The sequence below is a fragment of the Marmota monax genome, unplaced genomic scaffold (genome assembly GCF_021218885.2).
Source record: "Marmota monax isolate L192 unplaced genomic scaffold, Marmota_monax_Labrador192_F-V1.1 WCK01_AAM20220418_F8-fsc00701, whole genome shotgun sequence".
Taxonomy (NCBI): domain Eukaryota; kingdom Metazoa; phylum Chordata; class Mammalia; order Rodentia; family Sciuridae; genus Marmota; species Marmota monax.
In genome coordinates this window covers 94,548-109,602 of record NW_026692643.1, presented here as the reverse complement: position 1 = coordinate 109,602, position 15,055 = coordinate 94,548, and the positions used below count along the sequence as shown (strand labels likewise).

The window sequence follows — 15,055 nt, the reverse complement described above, 5'->3', positions numbered from 1 at the left end:
GAGAGAGAATTTTTTATATTTATTTATTTTGTTTTTTTTTAGTTTTCGGCGGACACAACATCTTTGTATGTCTTGCTGAGCATCGAACCCAGGCCGCACGCATGCCAGGCGAGCGCGCTACCACTTGAGCCACATCCCCAGCCCCAGATTTCACTGGTGTTGCATGCTTGTTGAGGTGGGGTTTATGGCTTGGAGTGTGGCTGTTCTGGGTAGCGTTGCTATGACCCTGAGAAGGCTTTGTGCTTTGCTGTTGGCTGATGGCCAGAGAAGCCCTGCTGTCTGCTGCTCTGCTGCGTGGTCTCAGACCCGACTGAGTTGTGCTGATGTCTCCCAGTGTAACTGTGTATTCCTCATTGTCCTGGGCAGTTCTGTGTGTTTCCACCTGATATATTCTGACTCTGTTTCAGGGGCATGCATATTAAAAATTCTAGACAGTTTATTGAAATTTGAGCCTAGTGCCACCATAGTGGCATATGCCTGTAACCCCAGCATCACAGGAGGCTTAGGCCAGAGGGAAGCAAGTTCAAAGCCTGTCTCAGTAACATAGGCCCTGAACTGCCTAGAGATTTTTCTGTCTCAAGATAAAAATAAAATTAAAAGAGCTGGGGATGTGGCTCAGTGTTTAAGCACCCCTGGGTTCAATCCCTCATCCAATAAACAAACAAACAATGAAATAAGTGAAAAGAAAATAAAATTAGCTTAGGCATCCTAGAGCCTGATCTTTCTCAGGGATGGTCAATTTCAATTGGTTTATTTTCCATTCATGAGCCATGATTTCCTGTCTCTCAGTATTCTTTTTAAACTTTTGTTGTTGTTGAAAAGTGAATGAAATGTGTTTCTCCCCTTTCTCCTATGGTGCTATTCCTGTTTGTTGAAGGCTTTCTGTGTTTTTCTAGAGATATATGTTATATGTGCTCTGTGTAATGAGTTAGTGTTTGTTCACTCATTTGACAGATTTTTCTGAATGGCAGTGTGGTAGGGCAGAATGGAAACTGCAGCAGTTTCAGAGCTGACAGGCTGTTTTTCACCTGACACACAGCAGCTCCGCTTAGTGACACTTCACTTGGAGGCTTAAGAAGCTACAGGTGCCTGAAACAAGATAACCTCGGCAGCAGAAGGAGCCAACAAAGTAGCCAGGAGTGAACAATCCCTTTTAGTCTTACAAGTCCCTAATCTGAATGAGCTGAGTCCTTAGGCTGTTGAAAAGCTTGTGCCCACATAAGGAATATAAAATTGACCCTCCAATATATCACCCAACTCCCTTGCCTTGATGTCCTCAAAACTTGCTTATGTATAAAAGTAAAAGCCTGCTGTGCTCAGGCCTCAGGCTTGGGGAATTATTCCTCTGAGCTGTGGTGCCACTAATAAACTGTTGATTCCATATCTCAGGATCTTGGCCCTCATTTGCCCCTACAACAGAAGCTAGGAAAGAGCCATAGAAATAGAAAAAGCTCAGTTGTCATGTTTTCTGTTGTTGTTGTTGTTGTTGGATTTTTTTTTTTGGTAGTTGTTCTGTTGCCTCTGCTTGAACACACAGTGGAGCTGTTTAAAACTCTGCTGTGCCTTTACTCTGCAGAACCACCCTGGGGAGCAGCCAGTGCTGAGCATGTGGGTCTTGGTCCTCTCTGAAGGGATTTCTCTTGGCCTCTGTGTGCTTGCTTCCTTCCTTAGAACACCTTGATTGTTTTATTTTGGAGAAGGATACTATGGTGTGAACCCTTGGGTGCTTAATCAATGAGCCACAGCCACAGCCCTCACCTTTTATATATATGCATTTATTTATTATTTATTTATTTTTTTACCCTATATACATTTTGCAGATTCACATCCGTTACACATCCACTTTTTTACCTACTGCCATACTAGTGTATGTTGTATTCTGCTGCCTTTCCTTTCCTCTACTATCTCCCCTCCCCTCCCTCCCCTTCCCTTCCCTCCCCTCCCCTCGCCTCCCCTCCCATCTTCTCTCCCTACCCCATCTACTATAATTCATTTCTCTCTCTTGTTTTTCCCCCTTTCCCCTCACTTCCTCTTATATATAATTTTGTATAACAATGAGGGTCCCCTTCCTTTACCATGTAATTTCCCTTCTCTCTCTCTTTCCCTCCCCCATCTCCTCCCTGTTTAGTGGTGATCTTCTTCTCATGCTCTTCCTCTCTATTCTGTTCTTAGTTGCTCTCCTTATATCAAAGAAGACATTTGGCATTCATTTTTTTGGGATTGGCTAGCTTCACTTAACAGAATCTGCTCTAGTGCCATCCATTTCCCTGCAAATTCCATGATTTTGTCAATTTTAGTGCAGAATAATACTCCATTGTGTATAAATGCCACTTTTTTTATCCATTCATCTATTGAAGGACATCTAGGTTGGTTCCACAGTCTAGCTATTGTGAATTGTGCTGCTATGAACATCGATATAGCAGTATCCCTATAGTATGCTCTTTTAAGGTCTTCAGGGAATAGTCCAAGAAGGGCAATAGCTGGGTCAAAGGGTGGTTCCATTCCCAGCTTTCCCAGGAATCTCCATACTGCTTTCCAAATTGGCCGCACCAATTTGCAGTCCCATCAGCAATGTACAAGTGTACCCTTTTCCCCACATCCTCGCCAGCACTTGTTATTTGACTTCATAATAGCTGCCAATCTTACTGGAGTGAGATGGTATCTTAGGGTGGTTTTGATTTGCATTTCTCTGACTGCTAGAGATGGTGAGCATTTTTTCATGTACTTGTTGATTGATTGTATGTCCTCCTCTGAGAAGTGTCTGTTCAGGTCCTTGGCCCATTTGTTGATTGGGTTATTTTTTATCTTATTGTTTACTTTTTTGAGTTCTTTGTATACTCTGGATATTAGGGCTCTATCTGAAGTGTGAGGAGTAAAATTTTTTTCCCATGATGTAGGCTCCCTATTTACCTCTCTTATTGTTTGTCTTGCTGAGAAAAAACTTTTTAGTTTAAGCAAGTCCCATCTGTTGATTCTTGTTGTTAACTCTTGTGCTATGGGTGTCCTATTAAGGAATTTGGAGCCCGACCCCACAATATGTAGATCAGAGCCAACTTTTTCTTGTATCAGACGCAGAGTCTCTGATTTGATGTCAAGCTCCTTGATCCATTTTGAGTTAACTTTTTTGCATGGCAAGAGAAGGGGATTCAGTTTCGTTTTGTTGCATATGGATTTCCAGTTTTCCCAGCACCACTTGTTGAAGATTCTATCCTTCCTCCATTGCATGCTTTTAGCCCCTTTATCAAATATAAGATAGTTGTAACTTTGTGGATTAGTCTCTGTGTCCTCTATTCTGTACCATTGGTCCACCCGCCTGTTTTGGTACCAGTATCATGCTGTTTTTGTTACTATTGCTCTGTAATATAGTTTGAAATCTGGTATCGCTATACCGCCTGATTCACACTTCCTGCTTAGAGTTGCTTTTGCTATTCTAGGTCTTTTATTTTTCCATATGAATTTCATGATTGCTTTACCTATTTCTACAAGAAATGTCATTGGGATTTTGATTGGCATTGCATTGAACCTATAGAGAACTTTTGGTAATATCGCCATTTTGATGATGTTAGTTCTGCCTATCCATGAACAGGGTATATTTTTCCGTCTTCTAAGATCTTCTTCTATTTCTCTCATTAGGGTTCTGTAGTTTTCATTGTATAAATCTTTCACCTCTTTTGTTAGGTTGATTCCCAAGCATTTTTTTTTTGAGGATATTGTGAATGGGGTGTTTTTCCTCATTTCCATTTCAGAAGATTTGTCGCTGATATACAGGAATGCCTTGGATTTATGCGTGTTGATTTTATATCCTGCCACTTTGCTGAATTCATTTATTAGTTCTAGTAGTTTCTTTGTAGACCCCTTTTGGTCTTCTAGGTATAGAATCATGTCTTCTGCAAATAGTGATAATTTAAGTTCCTCTTTTCCTATTTTATGCCTTTAATTTCTTTCATCTGTCTAATTGCTCTGGCCAGTGTTTCAAGGACTATATAGAATAGAAGGGGTGATAGAGGGAATCCCTATCTTGTTCCAGATTTTAGAGGGAATGCCTTCAATTTTTCTCCATTCAGATGATGGTAGTCTGAGGCTTAGAATAGATAGCTTTTACACTGTTGAGTTAAGTTCCTGTTATCCCTAGTTTTTCTAGTGTTTTGAAAATAAAGGGATGCTGTACTTTGTCAAATGCTTTTTCTGCGTCTATCCAGATGATCATATGGTTCTTATCTTTAAGTCTATTGATATGGTGAATAACATTTACTGATTTCAGTATATTGAACCATCCTTGCATCCGAGGGATGAATCCTACTTGATCATGGTGCACAATTTATTTGATGTGTTTTTGTATCCGATTCGCCAGAATTTTATTGAGGATTTTTGCATCTAGGTTCATTAGAGATATTGGTCTGTAGTTTTCTTTCTTTGAGGTGTCTTTGTCTGGTTTCGGAATTAGGGTGATGTTGGCCTCATAGAATGAATTTGGAAGGGCTCCCTCTTTTTCTATTTCCTGAAATAACTTGAAAAGTATTGGTTTTAATTCTTCTTTAAAGGTTTTGTAAAACTCCACTGTATACCCATCCAGTCCTGGGCTTTTCTTGGTTGGTAGTCCTTTGATTGCTTCTTCTATTTCATCCATTGATATTGGTCTGTTCAAATTGTTTGTATCCTCCTGACTCAGTCTGGGCAAATCATATGACTTAAGAAATTTATCGATGTCTTCACTATCTTCTATTTTATTGGAATATAGGGTTTCAAAATAATTTCTAATTGTCTTCTGTATTTCTGTAGCATCTGTTGTGATATTTCCTTTTTAATCATGTATGTTAGTAATTTGAGTTCTCTCTCTTCTTCTCTTCATTAGCATGGCTAAGGGTCTGTCGATCTTATTTGTTTTTTCAAAGAACCAACTTTTAGTTTTGTCAATTTTTTCAATAGTTTCTTTTGTTTCAATTTCATTGATTTCCGCTCTGATTCTAATTATTTCTTGCCTTCTGCTATATTTGCTGTTGTTTTGTTCTTCCTTTTCTAGGGCTTTGAGATGAAGTCTAAGCTCATTTATTTGTTGATTTTTTTCTTTTTTTGAGGAATGACCTCCAGGCAATGAATTTCCCTCTTAAAACTGTTTTCAATTTTTCCCATAGATTGCAATATGTTGTGTCTGTATTTTCATTTGTCTCTAAGAATTTTTTGATTTCCTCCTTTATGTCTTCTGTAACCCGTTTATCATTCAGTAACATATTGTTCATTTTCCATGAGATGTAGGATTTTTCCTTCCTTCTTTTATCGTTGATTTCCAGTTTCATTCCATTATGATCAGATAAAATGCATGGTATTATCTCCACCCCTTTATATTTACTGAGGGTTGCCCTATGGCATAATATATGGTCTATTTTTGAGAAGGATCCTTGTGCTACTGAGAAAAAAGTATATCCACTTGATGATGGTTGATATATTCTATATATGTCAGTTAAGTCTAGGTTATTGATTGTGATATTGAGTTCTATAGTTTCTTTATTCAACTTTTGTTTGGAAGATCTGTCCAATGGTGAGAGAGGAGTGTTGAAGTCACCCATAATTATTGTGTTGTGGTCTATTTGATTCTTGAACTTGAGGAGAGTTTGTTTTATGAACATCGCAACACCATTATTTGGTGCATAAATATTGATAATTGTTATGTCTTGTTGGTGAATGGTTCCTTTTAACAGTATATAATGTCCTTTCTTATCCCTTTTGATTAACTTAGTCTTGAAGTCGATTTTATTGGATATGAGGATGGCCACCCCTGCTTGCTTATGTGGACCGTGTGCATGGTATGTTTTTTCCCAACCTTTCACCTTCAGCCTGTGTATGTCTTTTCCAATCAAATGTGTCTCCTGGAGGCAGCATATTGTTGGATTTGTTTTTTAATCCATGTTACCAGCCTATGTCGCTTTATTGGTGAGTTTAATCCATTTACATTTAGAGTTACTATTGATATATGGTTTGTACTTTCAGCCATGTTTGGTAATTTATCTTTTTTTTTTTTTAAATTTGGTTTGTTTCTCCATGATTAGCTTTCCCCCCACTCTCTTGCTTTACTGAGGTACTTCTCACTGTTGGTTTTGGTTATTGTTTTTCATTTCTTCCTTGTGTAGTGTTTTGCTCAAGATGCTTGCAATGCTGGTTTTGTGGCTGCAAATTCTTTTAACTTTTGTTTATGATGAAAGATTTTTATTCCGTTGTCATACCTGAAGCTTAATTTTGCTGGATACAAAATTCTTGATTGGCATCCATTGTCTTTCAGAGTTTGAAATATGTTGTTCCAGGATCTTCTCGCTTTCAGCGTCTGTGATGAAAAATCCATTGTTAACCTTATTGGTTTACCCCTGAATGTAATCTGCCTCCTTTCTCTTGTAGCTTTTAATATTTTCTCTTTGTTCTGTATATTGGATATCTTCATAACAATGTGTGTTGGCGTTGGTCTACTGTGATTTTGTATGCTCGGTGTCCTGTATGCATCTACAATTTGTACATCCATTTCCTTTTTAATATCTGGAAAGTTTTCTGTAATTATTTCATTCAACAGGTTGTTCATTCCCTTGGTTTGAACCTCTATACCTTCCTGTATTCCGATGACTCTTATGTTTGTTTTTTTTATGTTATCCCATATCTCTTGGATGTTTTTCTCATGAGGAGGACATACAATCTTAGTTGGCTAGACTCTTTTCAAGATGATATATTTTGTCTTCATTATCTGACGTTCTGGCCTCTACTTGCTCCACTCTGTTAGTGATACTCTCATATGAGTTTTTAATTTGGTTTATAGTTTCCTTCATTTCTAAAATTATTGTTTGATTTTTTTATAATCTCTATCTCCTGATAAAGATGTTTATTTGCTTCTTTTATTTGCTTGTGTATTTCATTTTCAATGAGTTCTTTCGTTGCTTGAATTTGCTGTCTCATATCCTCTTTAAGATTCCATTCCATCTGTCTAAGGTATTCCTTGAGTTCTTTATTTGACCATTTTTCTGATTCCTCTAGGTCCTCCTGCATATTTAGGCTGTCCTGCATTGTTTGTACTCCTTTTCTTCCTTGCTTTCTCATGCTGCTTATGTTACTTCTTGCTCTGTTTGACTGCTGAGTTACTGTATACTCCTATAAATTTATTTGATTTTGTGTGTCTCTGGGGTCTCTCTTTTGTGATGGGAGACTATGACTAGAGATGATGAGTTTTGTTGCACTCTAGTGCAGATTCATTCGTTTCCTAATCTGTGTACAGATTCTGATGTCATATAGCGGTCTGCGGTTTGGTCTTGGGACTTATATTTAGGTCAAATGATGTGATGGTATTGAGGTTGGTATCTCTTGGCAAACTTGGAAGTTTCTCTACTGATGAGGGATATTAACAGGAGAATGGTCTGGAGTATTTGGGGGAAGTTATGGTCTTGGTAGCACTATATAACATCTCGGAACATTGACCTATACATATTTAGTAAATTACACATAAACAGCGTAGTGTTGCTTGGGAGGAAAGGTATTAGAAGGGAAGGGAAGAAGTTACTAAAGAGAATGAGAGTAAACAGGTAGAATTCAAGGAAAGGGGAATAAGGAAATTGAAAAGAAATGAAAATACAAAGAAAAAATAGAAAAGAAAAAAGAAAAAAATTTTAAAAATAATCAAAAAAGTGAAAATAAAAAATAAAAAAAATAATACAAAAAATATTTTAAAAAATTAAAAAAGAGAAAAAAAATTAAAATTAAAAAAAAATGCAGTCTTAGAGTTCAATTAACGTCTCTTCCAGTAGGTGGAGCTGTGCCCACCAGGCCAACTTCTCCTCTCAATGCGGGGGAACCAATCACTGTGCAGCAGCTCCTCCACCCCGACTGGGTGGGTCTCCACTCCTGAGTGCCTCGGGCCATTTCTTGTGTCTAGACATCTCGCCACTGGCCCTGTTCACCGGTGACACTCACCACAATACTGGTTACGCGCCAGGTCTGCTGCTCATGGGAGCCCTATTTTCTTGTACAACTGGGCACAATCTCCCTGCTTGCCAGTCCCTCATCCCCTAAGGTTGTGGAGCTTGGGGCTGAGAGCCCTCGGTGTATTTTGCTTGCCCTCTGGTAGCCAGGCCCCTGGAGCTGGTGCAAGAGACCTCAGTTGTCTGCGCTGGTGGGAGCAGTAGCCAGGGGTCCCGCGCCACGGGTCCCGCACCACTCCTGAATCCCTCCGTCTGACTATCATGCTCACGGGAGGGCTGGGAAGGGCCCTTGAGGTTTCCCTGTTGTGTGGAGAGGGAAGGCTAGGGGGTTACACACCTGCCATGATTTCAAACAGAAGAGGCACCAGCAGTTCACTTTTTACAGGAGAGGTTGACTAAAATTTTAGACTCTTGAGGGAAAGATTGGCAGTCTTAATGTTAAAGTTTGGTGAGAGGGATAAAAATGCAGAAAATAAAACAATTAAGGTGTTGCTTAAATCTTGTGATTCCTCATGGGATATTGATGGTTAAAAGGAAAGGATGCACGTTTGCATTCTAGTATTTTTGGATGGAAAATATATGTCACAATTCACAATCATCAGGAGGAAACTTTGTGGAAACAGAATAAAATAGAGCTGAAAGTTGAAAGCCTCCAACTTCCTGTACCACAGAAAAGACAGAAAGACACACATTCTGGCTGTGCTGCTTCTGCTCCTGTCAGTGCCTTGAGCCAACTATCACTTTTGAGCAGCTGCTGGCCCTGTGATGACACAGAGACTTCTCTGGTTATCCCCACCCCCTGCTTTTTTCCCCTTGCAAAGCTTTCACATATTGAGAATGAAGTGGTGGCTACATATTATTTCATAGTAACCGTCAATAAGCAAGGACAGCCACAGAAAACCAACCAGATGCCCCAGGAGACCACACTGAAGTGGGACACAAGTGTCAATGCATATGACATAGCAATGCTACGTTCATTACCTCATAACAGGAACTTCTGAGGCTGACGGGGCCCACACATGATATGGGACATTCAACAATGAGGAAACACTAGATGGACATAAAAATATAGCCTTTATGACTTCACCTGAGATCCCATTCAATTTATTAACCATCCCAGGAAGTGTTGGCACTGTAACATTTTAAGAATTTAGTACAAAACAAGAAACTTCTGGGGAAAGGTTGAAAATACATAAATGAACAAATAAATCCATATTATTACAGGTGATAAAAAACAAATGCAAATTAAAAGTGGATGATAGGTGAAAAGAACAGAAACAGTGCTCACTTCTGAGGTGCCATCTTGAACGGCCTGGTTGAGTGAGACCTGGGTGCAGGACCTGATGTCTGAGTAGAGGTCTAGAGGAGGGAGGTGAGCCATGCGAGGGGGTGGGGACATTAAGCAGTTTGGTGCTCAGAGTAGGAATTCTTCTCCTGCAAAGGACAAAGCAGGACCAAGACAATGGAGCTGGAGAGCTGGCATGGGGCAAAGGGAGCACAGCTGGGGAGGAGAGCAGAGAGATTCCTGGGACAAAATCTCAGAGCATGTGAATCCCTCTGAGAAGCACTGGATTTTTTGAGTGAGGTGGAATTGTGGCCATTGGGTGGAAACTCAAAATAAACACAATAAATATTGCCTTCAAAATATCAGGATAATTTGTCCACAGATGTTTGAGATTTTAAAGATGAACACGCTCTTCAATTTTTCTGACCTTAGTCTACATTAATATGGACAAAAACCAGAATATGAATTAATTATATTTGATTGTGAATAGTTGTGTCTGCCTAGGAAAAAAAAGTTGCATGTATTGTTTTTTTAGGTATAAAAATGTTGAACTCAATAACTTGGTGATATCTGGCAATAAAATACTGTGCCACATATGATTTATGTAGAAAAATAGAGCCTGAAAATAAAATGGAATGAAAATAAATTGGGGCAATAATATCAAATAATGTTAAGCATCTCTTTGTTATCACTGATACTGTACAGTTCTAACAATATGTGCTAAAGATGTTTCATCACTTAAAGGAAATAACTCTTTGGTAGAGCTGATTACAGGGATCCATTTAAACAAGGATGGAATGAAAAGAGCTCTTAAACACCTAATGGGCCTGTCAATAGGCCCACTGTTCCTGGATATGGTCCCTCCTCTCCCTGCTGGAGGCCATGCCTTCAAGAGCAAATCTATATTCCAAGCCAGTCACCATCACCATTGCTTATGTGGCATAAATGGGTAGGAGTGGAGCTACATCAACATGCTCGGCAGTGCCAGAGGAGCAGCACTGCTTTACTTCAGTAATGTTGAATTTGTATAAAAAAATCCCTCTACAAATAACCTGGAAACTCAAACACCTAATAATTTCAGGTGAAGGTTTTCTACTCACTGTGAGTCACATTTTATTTAGTAGATTTGTCAGAGTCCAGCTCCAGCAAGGGGTCTCAGGAGACGAATGGATGGTGAGGAGGCGGCGAAAGGTGGCCAAGAAACAACACAGACCCGAAGTGAAGGTGCTGAATCCCAATCTTTACTTGTGAAGTTAATCAAATATACTTTTCATTTTGGCAGGCTCCCAGTATTTTGTGGTTATAAATCAGGAATCATTATTCAAAGAAACAAAGCATTACTCAGCTACAATTAGATAAAAAGAATATATCTTGGCTTATGCATAAGCAAGCATTTTTACTTTCAGTTCACATTTTGCTTTGAGCTGTTTCTGCTTAGTTAGCTTTTAATAATAGTTAGAAATGTCCCAGACTATTGACCTATACCTTAACTATTCTTTCTTGACTTACTGACTAGAACTGGCACCGCGGTTATGGCATGTGGTTATTTGAAAAGAGAGGCTACAAATTTTAATCAAACAAGAGTAAGAACACCAAACCATTGTGCACAGGAACAAGAACAAGTTGGCCAGTACCAAGCACTAATCTGTCTTCTTAATATTAATTTTTCTTCTCTGGATTTTAATTTAATTTCTAAAAAACTTCCTTGACTGTTTTTCCTAAAGGGTGTTTCTCATTAAACATTAACAATTTACATTCCACAGCTGAATCCTTGCATTTAGAGCAAACAGATTTATTCTTTGGAAGTGGTTGCATTAATTGGGAAAGTCATGTTTTTTCCTTCATACTTAATGGTCATATGAGAAGTTGCAACTATACTTATTAGCAGGAATACAAAAACAAACCAGCCCATTACCAGAAACATACTGCGCTCCTACAGAGGATGGATGCCTTGCACTATCCACCTCAGTAGGGCCTTGCCTTTGCCTGAGTCAGGGGAGGGGCGCAGCATAGATTGATAATATAATAAATCTACTTTTACACCTTTTTCTACTTTATAGAGTTACAATTTCTTTTTGAATGTGAGTGTTTTTCTTTTAAAAACTGAGAGCCACATTCCTAATTCTACATATACAATTCATAGTATTTATAAGATTCTACTCAAGAAACTGTCAAAATGATATTGAAAATTGTCTTCACAGATGTACATCTGGTCTAACTGGAATGCATGCTGAACTCTTTTCTGTAAACATCATTGAGAGGAATGGGATCACGGCTAGTGGCCAGACATTACCTAAAGAGGGCCTGGAGCTGGGAGGGGGGTGTGTCACTCCCAGATCTCCATGGTGCCCAGTGCAGGACATGCCCCATCCATGTCCTGGTGAGTGTGAGTGCGCTCACCTCTGCTCCACAGGAACTTTCCTTCCGCTTAAACTGCTGCAAACTCACTGGCCCCTAGGAAGGCTATGCCCCAACCACAGCAGACAAGCAAATGAGGAGCAAAAGGAAGTCTCCCAAAGCTTCTGATTCCACAAGCACCCTACCTTCTGTCACTTTTCTTTTGCAAGCATGAGTCCTGAAGTGACGCTGACATCAAAGAGGAAGAAAAAGGTTTACTGCTCATGGTGCATCAAGGGAAATCTTCCCCTTGTCTCCAGAGAGAGTGATCACACCTCCTCAGTCATATAGGAAGACACCACATGTGGATAAATCTGTACTTTCCATTCTGTGTTTTGGTACAAGTGCACATTTGACACAATGTGAAAAGACAAACACAATGTCTTACTTTCAGAATTCTGACTCACTTCTCTCCGACAACTGTAGAGTTAGCTGGTCATACACTCAAGTTGATTCCCTGTGTTGTACATCATTCCCCTTGGAGTAGTGAAAGGGGAGTTGCTGTTCATAGCACGTGACTTCCTGATTTAGGGTCCACATCAAGCAGAACACTGCTCACAGAGTAGGCTGGGAACAGCAGAGCTCCTACGTCACCACACGGCTTTCACCAGTAAACACAGGCGCCAAGTCAAGGGTCAGGGAAAGACAAGGCCTTGCTGAGCATCAGAAAGACAATTAGAGGAACAAAGCCCAGTGAACAGAGAAGTCTGAAGTCACAATCAAAGCACCAGCAACACAACTGGGTGTGGACCCTGGTTCTCCTTAGTTCAAAGTTTGAAAGGTGAATCTATTGAAAATAACCATTATTTGTTCAAAAGTATGCAAGATACAAGGTTATAGATCATGACAACTTACCTTGAAAATATGAGGAGGGAGTGGAGTTAAAATGGAGTATTCACATTTATGTATTTATATTTGTGGGGCTGGTGACAGAGCGCAGGTCCTTATGCATCCTAGACAAGTGCTGTACAACAGAGAGACACCTGTCTTGTTTTAGTTTTTTTTTTTTCTTTTTTTGAAGGTAATCAAAATTAAGTAACCATTTGATTAATATAACCTGATATTACTGTAAAATAGTCTCTACAGAGTTTGTGGTAATCACTAAGCAAAAAACCTGATGCAATGAAAATCAAAAGCAAAGATTCAAAACATAACAGTAGATGAAATTGCTTAACTACATGGAATTCAGTAAGAAAAAAAGAATTAACATACAGCAAAAATAGAAAAAAAACAAGGGAAAGTAATAAGTTCTTACCTATTAATAATTACATCATTTGAACATAAAATGAATAAATTGAACATACAATGAATAAATACTTTGATTCTAAAATGTTAAGCAGCTGAATGGTTAAAAACACCAAAGAGCAACCCAATGTGCTTCTAAGAGACCCCTCACATGTGAGAAAACACAGAGGAAAGTGATGGAAAGAAGAGGATATTCCATGAATGGAAGCCAAAGAGAGCAGCCACCTAGGCTTGAATTCAAATAAAACGACTGACGCTGAAAGAAACAAGAGTAGAAGTCACCATATTTATACAGGAGATGATTCAGCAGGAGAATAAAACATACCCAATATATAAAGCAACACTCTTTGCTGTGAGGACAGAGACAGCAGTGTAATAATGACAGGCACCTTCAACACCTGCCTTCAGCAGTGGGAACCTCAACCAGACAGAAATCCAACATGGCAGCCCTGGGTTTAACTGCACCTGAAACCAAGTGGATGCAGTGGGCAGGCAAGAACATGGCCCCCAACGTGTTCTTATCCACAGACTCTGGCATCTACCCAAGGAGATGGTGTTAGACCAGGACACAAAGAAAAGACCACTGACTCCAACTAAAATCAAATTAAAACAAGCTTATTATTTCAACCAGCCGGGCTGCCTCTCCTGACAAAAAACGCAGGAACAAGACAGAACTGCAGCTTTCTTGTAGCCCAGCTTTATAGCGCAGAAAGTTACACAAAGGGGGGTCACAGATAACAAAATTCTGAGGAGCATAACACTAATGCGAGTTTACATTTTTGCTGGCCCCGACATCAAAATTTATGAAGGTCATTAGAGCCTCAGTGAGGGTCCTTATCTTGGCCAGGGAAGGCCAAGATTTATGAAGCATCATTAAAGTTTAGAGAAGGCTGCTATCTGGTCAGAGAGAGCCAGGCATGGGTGAGTTCAAGGCATGGGCAGGCATTCCAAGCAAGATCAGAATTTGCAGTAATTTATAGTAAAGCCAAAATTAGATTTTCGTGTGGCGAGACGGCTCCCAATTTTAAGAGGGAATCAGACTGGGCCTATCACAATAAAATTTTTAACTGATTGACCAAACACTGCACAGAAATACCTTAAAAGGTAAAATGGCAAAGTGAAAACAAAATAAATTGAAAGAACACAAAATCAGCAGTTCAATAGAGCAAATAAACTAGTAACTTGTAATGACAGCATGAGTACATTTTGGGAGGTGCCATTTCAGTAAATCCTCGTGTTGGAATCACATAGCATGTGTCTTGCCCAGCCAATTTCTGAAGGCCCCCTTGACATCTTTATTCCTCACGCTGTAGATGAGGGGGTTCAGCACAGGAGTAAAGATGGTGTAAAATGCAGAGACTACTTTGCTGTGGCCCACTGAGTGGTAGGACCTGGGTCTCATGTAAATGACCATGAGGGTGGCATAGAACATCCCTACCACAACCAGGTGAGAGGAGCAGGTGGTTAAGGCTTTCTTTCTGGCTGCAGCAGAATGCATTCTTAACACAGCAGCCAGGATGAGACTGTATGAGACCACAATGAGAGACAGAGGGATCAAGAGCATCAGGATGCAACAGATGTACATGAAAAACTCAAAAACAGTGGTGTCCGCACAGACAAGGCGCATCAACGAAGGTGCCTCACAGAAGAAGTGGTCTATCTCCCTGGAGTGGCAGTAGGGGAAGCTCAGAGCAGCACTGGCTTGCATCAGCCCATCAATTCCTCCCAAAAGCCAGGAGCCTGCTATCAGTTGGGAACACAGCTTGTGGCTCATGAGAACATGGTAGCGCAATGGGTGGCATATGGCCACATAGCGGTCATAGGACATGGCTGCCAGGAGGAAGCACTCTCCCCCTCCCAGAGTGAGTAACAAGAAGATCTGGGAAGCACAGCCAGCAGGAGAGATAGACTTGGATTTCAGCAGGTAGTTGGCTGCCATTTTGGGGATGATGGTGGAGACCAGCATCAAGTCCATGAGGGAGAGCTGGCTGAGCAGGAAGTACATGGGGGTGTGAAGTCTGGGGTCTGTGTGGATGAGCAGGATCATCAGGATGTTGCCCACCAGGGAGGCGATGAAGGTCATGAACACCAGAGAAAACAGGACTCGATGGGTCTTTGTGTAGTCAAAGAGCCCCAGGAGAATGAAGTTCATCGCCGTGGGGTCAGTGGAGTTGTCCAT

At 40.1% G+C, this 15,055-nt stretch overlaps 1 protein-coding gene across 1 annotated transcript; it reads right to left on the bottom strand.

Annotated features, from left to right (window-relative positions):
- Window positions 1–14,119: 14,119 nt before the first annotated feature.
- Window positions 14,120–15,055, bottom strand: LOC124093747 (olfactory receptor 2T33-like). Its single transcript, XM_046446318.1, has one exon. It carries the CDS (start codon window positions 15,053–15,055, stop codon window positions 14,120–14,122), a length of 936 nt encoding a protein of 311 aa, XP_046302274.1.